The following is a 16,290-nucleotide window of genomic DNA, read 5'->3' as shown; positions in this document are numbered from 1 at the left end:
TGAGTGCCTGGCCCTTCAGATCATAACTCACCAGGCCAGTGCCTGGACACAGAGAGACTCTACTGTACTTCATCTGCAATTTACTTCTCACCTCTGGTGTACCCTTATACTCCCACAATCCTCTCTCCTTGTTTTCCACGACCAATGGCTCCATCCATCCTCCTAATCAGGGAAACAGGCTGACTTTTGACGGCCTACATGAGTCACCAGCAACACATTAACGCTTTAGTAATTTAGCAGACAGTCTTATACAGAGCGACTTACAGGTGCAATTGGGGTTAAGTGCCTTGCTCAAGGGCACATCAACAGATTTTTCACCAAGTCGTCTCGGGAATTCAAACCGGGGACCTTTCGGTTACTGGCCCAAAGCTTTTAACCGTTAGGCTACCTGCCGCCCGACACAAAGGTGGTTAAGCCAATCCGAGGGTTTTCCAGCCTCCACATTTGACCCTGCACACAACAGGCGGGATCTATCCAGGTAAGGACGGCTAGGAAGGCGGCTTCACCTTGAAGGGGGCCGCGTTGCTGAGTGAGGAAGCTGCAAAAAGCTATTAAAAGTATTGATGGAAGTTCAATAGCGCTTAAACAGTGCTGCCAGACACCTCGGGGCAAGTACCAGACTAATCAGGGTTTTTTTTCTCCTCCTCCAAGACTCAGGCTGGCATTAGCCATTAAAGGGCTCTACACAAACAGAGCTGCCGTTAGCGTAGAGTGTGCAACAGGCTTAAGAGGAGAACGAACAAAAGGAAAACTACTGTATTATACTTACAGTACTGTAGCAGCTCGACTGGAGCAGGGAATAGCTCTACAAATAGCTTGAGACGTAAGACGAGAGTGATAGTAATCAATGTTTAACTGAACCGTACTTGCCTGTTAGCCTTCTCATTGGATATGTATACTTGAGTAGCATTTTGAATATGAGTCGCTACTATCACGGCGCCATTGTTCGGTTCGGTGTGTCAACATTACATTCATAGCGAGTACACAGAGAGCACAGGCTAATGCTGTTTTCCAGGAAAGAGGAGGACATAAAAAGAGTGGACGGAGACGTACTGTAGCTAGGGAGGGGTTGCACAACAACTGCCTATCCTCTGACGTCCTTCCAGCGAGCGAGCTTCATCACAAGGACTAGTTGTTTACCTCCATCCTTCCTCCAGCTAGCGCTACCTGCTAAATCCTCGATTTACAACATGCAGGCGCTTCCTTGACTGAGGTCTATGTTTATGCCAGGGCTTGGCTCCAAACGCTTCCTATGACAACATCTGCCTTGAAGAGTGATCGTCACGCCATGGACGGTGGCAGACACAAGGCTCCCGTGGCTAACACAAGGCTCAGCATGTGCACTGGTAGGGAATAGGGTGCCATTTGGGATACAGTGACCTTGGTGACGTACCTTTGCACTGGTTGGTGTTCTTGTCCAGGATGGCCTTGGTTGACACTATTTTCCCATATCTGTGAAGAGAAAAGAGATGACAGAGCATTTTAGTATTACACTAGACTGGCTTTATGACCTTAGGCTAGGCATGACATCACTCAAATAGACATCAAGCATTTAAAGTGCATCCTCCATTTTTTCCATACCTCTATAACTACCAGTCGTAAAGTTGGACAAAAATGCACTAATGTCAAAAAATTCATCAACGGTTCATAACAACATTTGGCGAAGCAGAGTAACATTTTAGAATGACTAGGCGGAATGTTTCTAGAACAAAACAACATCTGGAATATTCTTAGAATTCAGTAATGCTATTACCATTACAGTAGGCTATTTGTTCTCTCTCAATTCTCTAACCCCCACTTGGCCTATTCAATAACTAAATGTAGCGAGCCACGAATGCTCTCTTGATAACCATTACCGCTGTTGGGAAATAAACAGCGGAAGTTAACACATCGGGAATGTCTACTACCACTTCGTCTCTCCCATTAATCAAACAACTGCACTATGACTCGCTGCAGCAAAAACTCATCGTTATGGACTGTGTGTGGACTAGAGGATGACTGCGTCAGTCAGTCAGCTCTCTCTCTGTGTGTGTGTGCCTGCCTGTGTGTTTGTTACTGTGTGTATGCGTGCGTGCCTGTACGTGCCCTTGTGTGTGTGTAGGAAATTGAGCTTGTCTCTCAGTAAATAGGGAAGTGTGCAGCTTCCTGGCCCATATTTCACCAGCGGGGGATAATTGTGCCATTTCTCAACGCACAGTGGAAACTCTATTTACTGCATGCTGCGGTGGGGTGGGTGGCAGGTATGAACTGATGAGCACAAAGAGGAAAACTACAGCCTGACACTCAGCCTCCTGGATACCAATCAGACTGTTGTCTTGATGGGATAGAGGCGCAGGGGAATTTGACTGTGGTTACGTCCCAAATGGCCCCTATTCCCAATTAGACTGGGTCAAAAGTAGTGTCCTATTAAAAGAATAGGGTGCCATTAGGGACGCAGGGCTACAGATGGAAACTTGTGGTAAGAAATATCAACGGGGATTTGTAATCACTGAGAGAATTCGAGGACGTCTCCCAAGAGCAATAGAAAAGATTGGATTCAACATGGGGTTGGTGGCATTGATATACACAAAGCACAATTGTTTTATTTTATTGATGTTGCACTGTTGAGGGAAAAGCTTACAAAGTAAGCATTTCACTCATTCATTTACGCCTGCTGTATCCTGTGCATGTGACAAATACACTTTGTTGACATTTTTTTGTTGCATAATTACCCAAGACACAATGGTAATAATGAGATGGGAGGTCTTTGTATGAGCGTGTAACTCTATGCTTGTGAATAGGGTTCAACAGAGCAGACATTGGAAAGGTGATCAGAGCTTTACATTTTCATAGCTAACTCAGTGAAGTTACACATCAACTGTAAAATGTATACTGTTAACGTTGCACTGATCAACGTGTGAATGGGTTTTTTGCATGTCTGGTTGTGTAGGCAAGAGTGTGTTTATTTGTATGTCTGTGTGTGTGTACAGTCCCCTTGTTCTGGGAACCAGTTAAAAAGGCCTCCTATTGGCATGCAGTTGGGGAAAGTTATCATTCTAACTTTGTTTGGGTCCACTGGGACCAGGAGACACTCGTTTCTGGTTGCCAACTAATCATGGCTCGTCTCATTAAATGTTAAAGACGGTTCATCAATGCATCCTGTCTGTGATCCAAAAATACCCCACAAAGACACCAGGGGTGGGAAGAAAAGAAAAGGTAGTATAATGCATCTAGCACATAGTGGAGAATTTTTCTAAATAAACAGGGAATACAAGCTGTACACGAGCTGTGTATGTGTGTGTGGTCACCATGCTGGCGGCTCCTCTTCCAGGACTGGTTGGTGAGGCTTTGATGTGACAGAGACAGTCCCTGTGAAGCCCAGGTTTAACAATGGTGATGCTGTAGCTCTTCTGGAGCCGGTCTCCACTAATTCTATTTCAATCTCTCTCAGTCTCCGTTATGACTGTCTTTACTGACCCTAGTGAGTCCTTCCCCAGTCTCTCTCTCCCTCTTCTCTTTCTCTCTCTCTCTCTCTCTCTCTTTCTAGTAGTGTCTGAGAAAGGCCTTTTTACCTTAGGGTAAAAAATGACCCGCCTTCACTAAACCCCTGAAATAAAGCAGCTTAATTGAATTTTAAAGCCCAAATCTATTTTGCATGAAGAAACAACCTGTCATTCATCAGAAACTTTGTGAATATCTGGGTTTTCCCTCTTCACAATGCAGAAAGACTGCATTTAATCAGTGGACACCACTCATTTTTATTACAACATACCTGTTATAATTGTTTTCTTTACTAAAGTAGAGGTTTATTATTATTATTATTGCTAAAGGTACTGCATAGGTGTAAACATTAACTTTTTAGCAAGAGATAGCACTTGTACAGCCTAAGAAAGTAGCAGAAATGTGCAGAAAGTAGTTTTGAATGCATTTTATTGAAGGGAAACAATCTTGAACAGTCTTGAACTTTTTGGCAACATAGTGACATATTCTTATATACCGTACAATGAGGAATTCAACTACAAAATACTAGTCTTCTCCCATTTTTTTAACCATTGTCCCCACCCACAAGGTGTATAAACAACAACAATAAATAAGAATGAAATAAGATAATAGATACAAAACAAAAACGTGAAGAACATAAATCAATAAACTCTAATTAGCACATGTGTGTGCATGGACTTTGCAGATGTATTCTGACATGTGCAGCACATAGTATTTGTTTTAAGTACTTCTTTGGGAGGCAGAATTGGCATCTCCTCCTTTTGCCTGCCCAAACTGCAGCCTCATGTGGATCAGGACAAGATTCAGCCCCCTGAACAGCTTTCACAAGCGCTGCAGAGGCTGCTGTGCGGGGGAGGCGCTCCCTTCATTGAATGTGTGGGGTTACAAGTGCCTTTCCCAGCTGCTCCAGTAACACCCTCCTCTTGTTCCGCTTATCAGGCATCCAGGTAGGGTTGATCTTGTTCCATATCACGAAGGCATTGTATGAGGACACATCCATGATGTTATGGAAGATGACCAGGGGCCAGCGGGCAGTCATCCTCCTGCAGCTGTAAATTCCTTGTCCGGGTTGTCCACGCCTCCTTTGTTGTGGTTGCCGTCCAGTATGCTTCTTGTCCTCACGATCACTGATCTCAGCCGTTTTGTGCAGTGTACTCAGGAGGACCACATTCTTGTTCCTTTTTGGGAGGTAAGAAACTAGAGTGGTGGTCCATCTGTCACATCAAGCACAACCTGCATCCCCTGGTTCTTCTCCGTGCCTCCACTGGTCGGCTTCCCTGTGTAGACTTGCATCTTCCAAGTGTAGCTGGCCACCCATATCTTGATGCCATACGTTGTTGGCTTGCTGGGCATATACTGTCGGAAAGGACAGCGACCTTTTGACTGAAGAGATTACTATCAGTAATTAGTGTTAGTGTCACAGAAAAAAATCACATAAATCAATGATATTACAGCAACATAATAAAATGAACAGTGAAAATCACTTACATTACAGATATGAAAATAAAAATGTACCTCTGAATGGAACCAGTTGCTCATCCACTGTTACTTCAGGCCCAGGGTTGTAGAGGTATGGCAGACGCTCCACCCACTTCTCCAAGACCTCTCTTATGGCCGCCAGTTTGTCTCTCACACATCTTGCAGGTCTGACTCACGGTTATCAAATCGTAGCATTCTTGAGAAAGTGTGAAAGACTTTGTGGCATCGTGGCACAGAAAATCACCCTTCTACTCTCTGCATCCCAGAGACTACATGTAGCCTTGCCTCGGGACCTATACACACCCACTAAGATTAGCAGCCCTATGTAGGCACGCAGGTCAATCTCATCCTTCCTTTTCCAGTTGTCTCCATTTTTACGGAAACCCTCCAAATTTGTCACCTCCAGGATGATTTTTTCGATGGCTGGTGTGATGAACATTTAGAATGTTGAGGCAATGTCCTGGGCATGGGCAACTGCATGTCTTGTGGGCCCTGGGGTCATCCTTATGACATTTTGTGCTGCCATCCTGCTTTGGTTGTCATATGGTGACAAGAACCATGTTATTTTGCTGTTCTTTGACAAAAATGTGGGGATTTCTTCTTCATCTGAAGATGATGCATCGTGCTCTGGGTTGTATTCTTCGCCATCTTCTTCTTCAGATAACTCCTCCTCTTCTAAATCATAGTTTTTTTGTTCCTCCTGGACATCTGAAAAAATCTGATCTACGACCTGTCAGGCACTGAAACGTGCACTCATGGCTTCAGCAAAGAGAGAATTGGGGGGACTGTCATCTGTAGCACCTTTATAGCCTCTGACTGCTGTCACGTCCTGACCAGTATAAGGGTTATAAGGGTTCCCGCTCCCCGCACTAGCCCTGAGGTGCGTGTTCCCAGGCTGATATCTCCAGTACCAGCACCACGCATCAGGCTTCCAGTGCGTCAGCCCAGTCCGACTCGTCCTGTTCCCGCTCCCCGCACTAGCCCTGAGGTGCGTGTTCCCAGGCTGATACCTCCAGTACCAGCACCACGCATCAGGCTTCCAGTGCGTCAGCCCAGTCCGACTCATCCTGTTCCCGCTCCCCGCACTAGCCCTGAGGTGCGTGTTCCCAGGCTGATACCTCCAGTACCAGCACCACGCATCAGGCTTCCAGTGCGTCAGCCCAGTCCGACTCGTCCTGTTCCCGCTCCCCGCACTAGCCCTGAGGTGCGTGTTCCCAGGCTGATACCTCCAGTACCAGCACCACGCATCAGGCTTCCAGTGCGTCAACCCAGTCCGACTCGGCCTGTTCCCGCTCCCTGCACTAGCCCTGAGGTGCGTGTTCCCAGGCTGATACCTCCAGTACCAGCACCACGCATCAGGCTTCCAGTGCGTCAGCCCAGCCTCGAGAGTTCGGCAATAGTGTGCAGTCCAGAGTATCCGGCAACAGTATGCAGTCCAGAGTATCCGGCAACAGTGTACGGTCCAGAGTATCCGGCAACAGTGTGCGGTCCAGAGTATCCGGCAACAGTGTGCGGTCCAGAGTATCCGGCAACAGTGTGCGGTCCAGAGTATCCGGCAACAGTGTGCAGTCCAGAGTATCCGGCAACAGTGTGCAGTCCAGAGTATCCGGCAACAGTGTGCAGTCCAGAGTATCCGGCAACAGTGTGCAGTCCAGAGTATCCGGCAACAGTGTGCAGTCCAGAGTATCCGGCAACAGTGTCTAGTCCGGAACCAAGGGAGTCTGCCTGCGACCCGGAACCGAGGGAGTCTGCCTGCGACCCGGAACCAAAGGGATCTGCCTGCGACCCGGAACCAAGGGGGTCTGCCTGTGACCCGGAACAAAAGGGGTCTGCCTGTGACCCGGAACTGAGGGGGTCGGCCTGCGACCCGGGACCGAGGGAATCTACCTGTGACCCGGAACCGAAGGGGTCTGCCTGTGACCCGGATACTGTTGCCGGATACTCCGGGTGAGTCTGCCTATGACCTGGAACCAAGGGAGTCTATCAGCAACCCGGAACTGAGTAAGTCTATTGACGATCCAGAACTAAATATAAGTAACTGTGTTTCAAATGAGTCTGCCTACAGTGTGGAACGGAAGAGGTCTGCCTACGATCCGGAACGAGGGGAGTCTGCCTACGGCCCGAAACTGATCAAGTCTGTCTACATTCTGGAGGACAGTAGGCCGGAGCCTGAACCACCACCTGTATAGGTGGGTTGGGGAGGGGGGGTGTAGCACAAGTGCCGTCGGTGACGGCAGCCACCCTCCCTTCCCTCCCTTTAGTTTAGGGGGATTTTTTTGTTGTTTTGGGTTTTTTGTTTAGTTATGAGGTGCATCCGGGGTCTGCACCTTTAGTGGGGGGGTACTGTCACGTCCTGACCGGTATAAGGGTTATTTGTTATTGTAGTTTGGTCAGGACGGGGCAGAGGGTATTTGTTTTATGTGGTTCGGGGTGGTGGTTTATTTAGTAGGGCGTTTGATTTATTATTTCCGGGTTTTTGGGTAATGTTCTATGTTTGTATTTCTATGTGGTCTCTGGTTTTTTGTATTTCTATGTCTGGTTTATTGGGGTTGGACTCTCAATTAGAGGCAGGTGTTTTCTCGTTGCCTCTGATTGGGAGTCCTATATATGGGTATGTGTTTGGTTTAGTGTTTGTGGGAGATTGTTTCTTGTTTAGTGTGTGTGAGCCTGACAAGACTGTTGTGTTGATCGTGAGTTCGTTTTGTTTATTATTTTGGTGTTCACTTTTTGAGTTAAATAAACGTCAAGATGAGCATCCACATACCTGCTGCATTTTGGTCCTCCTTTCCCGACGACAACCGTGACAACTGCGTTACCCATTAGTAAACAATGCTTTAAAGAAATGTTTATTTTGTCTGAAATGTTGTTTATTTTGTCTGTGAACTTGAGTCATGTGTGGGGTCATCGAGGGGAGATGCTGCACATGCACAATAAAGTTTTAGTTCCAATCAGTAGCACACGTAATCTCAATTTCTCATTCTGTGTGTGTGTGTGTGTGTGTGTGTGTGTGTGTGTGTGTGTGTGTGTGTGTGTGTGTGTGTGTGTGTGTGTGTGTGTGTGTGTGTGTGTGTGTGTGTGTATCTTTGTGGTTTTTGTGGTGTGTAAATTATTTTATAACTGCCGGGTCAAAAATGACCCTAAGACAATCTTTGTACCCTGGTGGTGTCTACAGCTTTCATGGAAATATGAACAAAGGCGATATTTCACTTTTTGTAATGTTGGGGTCACTCTAGGAAAAGTAATCAAATTCCAAGTTGGAAACATATCATTTAGGGGGTTTTCTCTGCTGTTAAACATAGGGACAGGTCATTTTTGACCCTTAAGACAACACAAGGGTTAAAGTACAAAAGAGAAAATAAATAAACATAAATATGGGTTGCATTTGCGATGGTGTTTGTTCTTCACTGGTTGTCCTTTTCTTGTGGCAACAGGCCACAAATATTGCTGCTGTGATGGCACACGGTGGTATTTCACCCAATAGATATGGGAGTCAAAATTGGTTTTGTTTTCAAATTCGTTGTGTATCTGTGTAATCTGAGGGAAATGTGTGTCTCTAATATGGTCATACATTTGGCAGGAGGTTAGGAAGTGTAGCTCAGTTTCTACCTCATTTTGTGGGCAGTGGGCACATGGCCTGTCTTCTCTTGAGAGCCAGGTCTGCCTACAGCAGCCTTTCTCAATAGCAAGGCTATGCTCACTGAGTCTGTACATAGTCAAAGCTTTCCTCTCTGACAATACTACAAAGGAATACAGGCGGTTTTATACCGTTGAAATCTGTACAAATGTATTCGTTTTCTGGGTACTGAAATATGATGTGTAGCCTCATCCACATCTACTTTTTGGGTGGAGGTTGAGGTCTGATGATAAGACATTGGATCCTTTGAATGGTTTGAATATCCCCTTTTTTCCTCCGTGGGTGAAATGATCCAGGCATATTTCATTTCTGCCATAGCGCTGTGGGTGAAGTGGTTCTTATGTGGGGATGGAGAGCAGGCCGGAGCCAGCACACATCACTGGTGCAGCTTTGCAGGAGGAGGGGTGAGGGAGACTGGCAGACCACCCAAGCGTGGTGTTGTCCCCCCGTTGGCTCTCCAAAGGCCCTCGCTGTCTGGGTGTTTGTTTGCTGTGGTAGACATGTGAAGTGGCATGACAGGTAGGTGGGAAACAGCTCCAGGCAGTTTCTGCTTCATGTCTGTGTTTCCACTGACTAGATGGAATAACCACATCCACTAGGGGGATACAGTCACATTCTGTCCTGTGTGTGTGTGTGTGTGTGTGTGTGTCTAGGCACCCCAGGGTGTCTGACGAGGGGGTCTGAGAAATAGATTGAGCGATAAAGTGTAAGCAGATAAGTGAAACGGGAAAGAACGAGAGAGAGAGGTGTGTTACATCAAGGTATGGCACCTTGGAATCCCGGGCCCCTGAGTTAGTGCCACATTCCGGTTGACCCTCAAGCTCAGCCGACCCCTCTCAGAGCTCTAAAGGTGAGCCTGGCAGACAGGGGTCAAATCACAGTTATTTGTGAAGTGGGGCAATAAGGACTAGGACCAGTACACCTGGAAGCATAGGAGCTTCCTCTGTGACTACAGGACAGAGAGTTAGGGCAGGCGAGGAGGCCCAAAGTGTGTTCCAAATGGCACTACATTTCCCTATATAGTGCACTACTTTTGACCAGAGTCCAGGGCTTTATATAGGGAATAGGGTGCCACTCGGGATGCAGCCCCAGTCTCCCAGTGTACTGCGGAGACAGACAGGCAAGTGCTGTACACTGCTGAACTAGTCTGCTCTATCCTGATGGACACCTGGCAGGGGGGAGAGCCGCTGCTCACTCGAGTAGCACTGAATCAAAATCAATCACGCTCCACTCTCCTGAGCTGTACTTGTGTACTGTAGAGGGACCTGCCCTTTGAAGATATTCCACAGCATGGCCACTGCACTACCACTGTACAAGATGTTACTGTTGTCGGTTAAGCTCTTCTCTCCCTGCTTCTATCAGGTGATACAATGGTTTTCTATGATCTGCAGGTCTAAGCTCTTTGGCCCTCCTCACCCTCCGGTCCTACTCACTGTGGGACGTATTCCCACTGTGGAAGACAACAGTTCTATTTCAAAATGTCATCCTGACATTACTGCGTCGAATATGAATTATGAAAATTGCTCTTCTGGCAACAACGGCTCTTTGACAAATTGTGACCCGGTGGATTAGGCCAATCATTTTCTGGTTTCAAGAAACCCTGTCAACTGGCCCAGGGCTGTCCAAAATGTGATCACACCCAAGATTGGGTTGTATTTGGCCAGTTTAACCTCATCTGGGATCTGGCTCTTTGTTGTCAAGTTTAAGAGGCTTTAACTGAGGCTAGCCTGACTAGCCTCCAATAGCAGTGTTGGCCATGTTGAGTTAGTGCCTGCAGATGACCTGAGAATTATTTAGTGGTGATGTCATTGTCACCCCAGGATCTGTATCAGGCCAAAAATAACACACACACACATGCACACACTCACACGCTGAACGCATGGACACACTAACACACGCACAAACACAAACTCACTCTGAGCACGCATGCATGCGCGCACGCACGCACACACACACACACACGCACGCACGCACACACACACACACGGGATAATGCATTTCTGACAGGTAGTGCTGGTGAAAGATGCTGGCCGGTCATTAGATTGTAGCTCACTACAGAGATCTCCACCCACATGTACCAGAAGGAGGGAGGGAGAGAGCCAGAGAAGGAGCAAAAAAGTGAGAGAGAGAGAGCGGGAGAGAGAGGGGAGAGAGAACGAGAGCGAGAGAGTGAGAGAACAAGAGAATGAGAGAAAGAGAGAACGAGAGTGAACGACCACAGTGGCTCCACTATAGATATGGAGTGCTTTTAATGGAGTGAGTGGGAGAGAAAAATGGCTGTGTGTTTGTGTGTGTACTTGTCTGTGTGTGGACTTGTATGTTTAATAGAAGGAGTAATGGGTACAGTGTACAGTATGGCTATTTTCCACTAGTATAGCTATTACCACAGTTCTCTTTCAAGCTTCAGCATTCCAGAATGTTTGTCCACACCCGTCTACAACCTGTCAAGCCGACATGCCACGCATTTCTGTCTGACACGCACAAATGAACACATCTCATCTGTGTTGCTTTCTCCACACTACTCCAGATAAAAGGGAAAGAGCGAGAGAGAAAGCGGGGGAAGGGATGGGTACGTCAAAGCACCTGGGAGGGAAGTAAACTGTAGAGTCCTGAGGGGTCAGCTTCCTGTCCTCAAGTCAATCAGTCTTTAGGCTGCTGCAACTGTAATGGATGGGGGGGGGGGGCGCTTTCATTTTACATTTACATTTTAGTCATTAAGCTTATGCTGTTATCCAGAGCGATTTAGGGTTAAGTGCCTTGCTCAAGGGCACACTGACCCATTTTTTTTACCAATAGTTCAGTTGGGCCTTCGCGCTTCAGCAAACAAAGGAAAGGAGGGGTGCTCAACAACAATTACAAAAATCATGAAAATGGTTTCCCAAGAAAAACTTCCAAACTGACTAATTCAAGGTAGAAAAGATTGGAGCACTCACAAAAAAAGGCAGAAATGTATTTCCATTATTGCTCACTTTCACCCATTGTATAGGAAGCGAACAGGTGACTGACGTGTCGACGTCAGGCTGAGGTCTTCCTCAGAGTGAACTGACCATTGCACTTAGCTCCTATTTATAGCCTAGTTGCCCATTGAGACACAACATTGTAAAACGTTTGGAATGATAACATGTTTCAAGGTAAATGGTAACGTTAATCAATAGGCCATATCAAAATATACATACAGTTGAAGTTGGAAGTTTACATACACCTTAGCCAAATACATTTAAATTCAGTTTTTCACAATTCCTGACATTTAATCCTAGTAAAAATTCCCTGTCTTAGGCCAGTTAAGATCACCACTTCATTTTAAGAATGTGAAATGTCAAAATAATAGTAGGGAGAATTATTTATTTCAGCTTTTATTTCTTTCATCACATTCCCAGAGGTCAGAAGTTTACATACACTCAATTAGTATTTGGTATCATTGCCTTTAAATTGTTTAACTTGGGTCAAACGTTTTGGGTTGCCTTCCACAAGCTTCCCACAATAAGTTGGGTGAATTTTGGCCCATTCCTCCTGACAGAGCTGGTGTAACTGAGTCAGATTTCTAGGCCTCCTTGCTCGCACACGCTTTCTCAGTTCTTTCCAATGTTCTATAGGATTGAGGTCAGGGATTTGTGATGGTCACTCGAATACCTAGACTTTGTTGTCCTTAAGCCATTTTTCCACAACTTTGGAAGTATGCTTGGGGTTATCATCCATTTGGAAGATCCATTCACGACAAAGCTTTAACTTCCTGACTGATGTCTTGAGATGTTGCTTCAATATATCCACATAATTTTCCTGCCTCATGATGCCATCTATTTTGTGAAGTGCACCAGTCCCTCCTGCAGCAAAGCACCCCTACAACATGATGCTGCCACCCCCGTGCTTCACAGTTGGGATGCAAGCCTCCCCCTTTTTTCCTCCAAACATAACGATGGTTATTATGGCCAAACAGTTCTATTTTTGTTTCATCAGACCAGAGGACATTTCTCCAAAAAGTACGATTTTTGTCCCCAGGTGCAGTTGCAAACCGTAGTCTGGCTTTTTATGGCGGTTTTGGAGCAGTGGCTTCTTCCTTGCTGAGTAGCCTTTCAGGTTATGTTGTTATAGGACTCGTTTTACTGTGGATATAGATACTTTTGTACCTGTTTCCTCCAGCATCTTCACAAGGTCCTTTGCTGTTGTTCTGGGATTGATTTGCACTTTTCACACAAAAGTACATTCATCTCACAGAACACGTCTCCTTCCTTAGTGGTATGATGGCTGCGTGGTCCCATGGTGTTTATACTTGTGTACTATTGTTTGTACAGATGAACATGTTACCTTCAGGCATTTGGAAATTGCTCCCAAGGATGAATAAGACTTGTGGAGGTCTACAATTTTTTTTCTGAGGTCTTGACTGATTGCTTTTGATTTTCCCATGATGTCAAGCAAATAGGCACTGAGTTTGAAGGTAGGCCTTGAAATACATTCACAGGTACACCTCCAATTAACTCAAATTATGTCACGTTCGTCGTAAGGATGAGACCAAGGCGCAGTGTGCGTAGAGTTCCACATAGTTTAATAAATGAAACTCACCAAACAAAACAATAACGCACAAACGAAACGTGACGTAAATGGCATGCTTACAGGCAACTAACCAAAAAACAAGATCCCACAAAAACCCAGTGGGAAAAGGCTGCCTAAATATGATCCCCAATCAGAGACAACGAATGACAGTTGCCTCTGATTGGGAACCATATCAGACCAACATAGAAATAGAAAAAAACATAGATATTCCCACCCGAGTCACACCCTGACCTAACCAAACATAGAGAATAACAAGGATCTCTAAGGTCAGGGCGTGACAAATTATGTCAATTAGCCTATCAGAAGCTTCTAAAGCCATGATATCATTTTCTGGAATTTTCCAATCTGTTTAAAGGCACAGTCAACTTAGTGTATGTAAACTTCTGACCCACTGGAATTGTGATACAGTGAATTATAAGTGAAATAATCTGTCTGTAAACAATTGTTGGAAAAATGACTTGTGTCATTCACAAAGTAGATGTCATAAGCGACTTGCCAAAACTATAGTTGTTAACAAGAAAGTTGTGGAGTGGTTGTTAAACGAGTTTTAATGACTCCAACCTAAGTGTATGTAAACTTCCCACTACAACTGTAGGTGATATTTGGGTGTCTGTGAATCTGGAGACACCAGAGTCTCAAAAAATCAAGGCAACAACATTATAGAAACGAGGACAGTGAAAAATCATAGGTTTGCACCTTTGAATCCACAGTGTCTAAGGAGTACTGCCAGAATGCCTCTCTTTGTTTTGGCTTATGTACGATGTCACCTCCTTTTGGTGAAATTTGGACGTGTTCTATGGCTACAAAGCGCAGAGAGAAAGGTGAGCCATGGTTGGCATTGATGCAGTGGCGCACAATAACATAGTCCGTGTTTTTATTTCGAATAGCAGCCTTATATTTTGCAATGCAAAGTTTCAATGCTTGATTTTTAACCTAGTCAACTCTGGGATTCGAACCAGCAACCTGACTCAGCACTCTTAAAAGCTAGGTTACCTGCCATTACCGAGCAGTGATTAACTAACTGTAACTGGCTGTACAAACAGAGGTAGTGCCGATGAAAAGCCAAGCCTATGAAAAGCCAAATACCTGATTTACATAAGTATTCAGAACCTTTGCTAAGAGACTCAAAATTGAGCTCAATTGGATCCTGTTTCCATTGATCATCCTTAAGATGTTTTTACAACTTGATTGGATTCCACCTGTAGTAAATTCAATTGATTGGGCATGATTTGGAAAGGCAAACACTTGTATATATAAGGTCCCACAGCTGACAGTGCATGTCAGAGCAAAAACCAAGCCATGAGGTCGAAGGAATTGTCTGTAGAGCTCCGAGACAGGATTCTGTCGAGGCACAGATCTGGGGAAGGGTACCAAAACATTTCTACAGCATTGAAGATCCCCAAGAACACAGTGGTCTCCATCATTCTTAAATGGAAGAAGTTTGGAACAACCAAGACTCTTCTTAGAGCTGGCCGCCCGGCCAAACTGAGCAATAGGATGGAGAAGGACCTTGGTCAGGGAGGTCACTCTGGCAGAGCTCTAGAGTTCCTCGGTGGAGATGGGAGAACCTTCCAGAAGGACAACCATCCCTGCAGCACTCCACCAATCAGGCCTTTATGCTAGAGTGGCCGGATGAAAGCCACTCCTCAGTAAAAGGCACAGGACAGCCCACTTGGAGTTTGCCAAAAGGCACCTTAAGGACTCTCAGACCATGAGAAGCAAGATTCTCTGGTCTGATGAACTCTTTGACCTGAATGCCAAGCATCACATCTGGAGGAAACCTGGCACCATCCCTACGGTGAAGCATGGTGGTGGCAGCATCATACTGTGGGGATGTTTTTCAGTGGCAGGGACTGGGACACTAGTCAGGATCGAGGGAAAGATGAACAGAGCAAAGTACAGAGAGATCCTTGATGAAAACCTGCTCCAGAGCACTCAGGACCTCAGACTGGGGCAAAGGTTCCCCTTCCAACTGGACAACGACCGTAAGCACACAGCCAAGACAACGCAGGAGTGGCACCGGGACAAGTCTCTGAATGTCCTTGAGTGGCCCAGCCGGAGCCCGGACTTGAACCCGATCAAACATCTCCGGAGAGACCTGAAAATAGCTGTGCAGTAACGCTGCAGAGAAGAATGGGAGAAACTCCCCAAATACAGGTGTGCCAAGCTTGTATTATCATACCCAAGAATACTCGAGGCTGTAATGGCTGCCAAAGGTGCTTCAACAAAGTACTGAGTAAAGGGCTTGAATACTTATGTAAATGTAATATTTCAGTTTTGTATTTTAATACATTTGGAACATTTTCGAAAAAAATATTTTTGCTTTGTCATTATGGGGTATTGTGTGTAGGGGTCTGAATACACTCAGAGCGAGTGACGTCACTGATTGAAACGCTATTAGTGCGCACCACCGCTAACTAACTAGCCATTTCACATCGGTTACACTCACCCCCCTTTTGACCTCCTCCTTTTCCGCAGCAACCAGTGATCCGGGTCAACAGCATCAATGTCTGAATACTTTCCCGAATGCACTGTCCAGTAATATGGTCAGGTTCAGCAACGTAAGACCTAGCAAAGATGCAGCTGGCTCAAAACAAGGCAGCACGCCTTGCCCTTAACTGCACACACAGAACTAACATCAACAACATACCCGATAGTGTTTCATGGTCGAGGAGAAATGGTTTACTCTTTTGGTCTGTGTGTTGAAAATGCCTAACCACTTGTATAATCTATTTGCATACACTTCAAACAGACATTCAGTTCCTTCAGAAAATATTCATACCCCTTGATATATTCCACAATTTGATGAGTTACAACCTGAATTCAAAATATATATTTTTCTCTCACCCATCACTCCCCAATCTACACGTGTCACAGCTGAAGCAGCGCTACAAGCTTTGACTTTCTCCATTAGTTCCCATCTCGAGTAAAACAAATGCCTAATGCTAAGGAGAGGTAGGAAACAGATGCTGCTAAAGACAATTATTATTATTATATTTAACCTTTTTTAACTAGGCAAGTCAGTTAAGAACAAATTCTTATTTACAATGACAGCCTAGGAACAGTGGGTCAACTGCCTTGTTCAGGGGCAGAACGATTTTTACCTTGTCTCTTGAATGATCCATTGATCATATTTTTGCGATATTTCT

General features: G+C 45.4%; 1 protein-coding gene across 3 annotated transcripts in view; it reads right to left on the bottom strand.

Moving 5' to 3' along the window:
• LOC115173306 (RNA-binding motif, single-stranded-interacting protein 3) overlaps window positions 1-16,290 on the bottom strand; it is a 235,349-nt gene that overhangs the window by 155,455 nt on the left and 63,604 nt on the right. For all 3 annotated transcript variants that reach the window (XM_029731289.1, XM_029731286.1, XM_029731288.1), the window contains one exon: window positions 1,394-1,452. In XM_029731289.1, the coding sequence (XP_029587149.1) occupies window positions 1,394-1,452 (59 nt within the window). The remainder of the gene's footprint in view (window positions 1-1,393; window positions 1,453-16,290) is intronic.

Source organism: Salmo trutta, chromosome 34 (assembly GCF_901001165.1).
Source record: "Salmo trutta chromosome 34, fSalTru1.1, whole genome shotgun sequence".
NCBI classification, from domain to species: Eukaryota; Metazoa; Chordata; class Actinopteri; order Salmoniformes; family Salmonidae; genus Salmo; species Salmo trutta.
The sequence above is the reverse complement of the archived record's forward strand: the minus strand, read 5'-3'. Positions and strand labels throughout refer to the sequence as shown.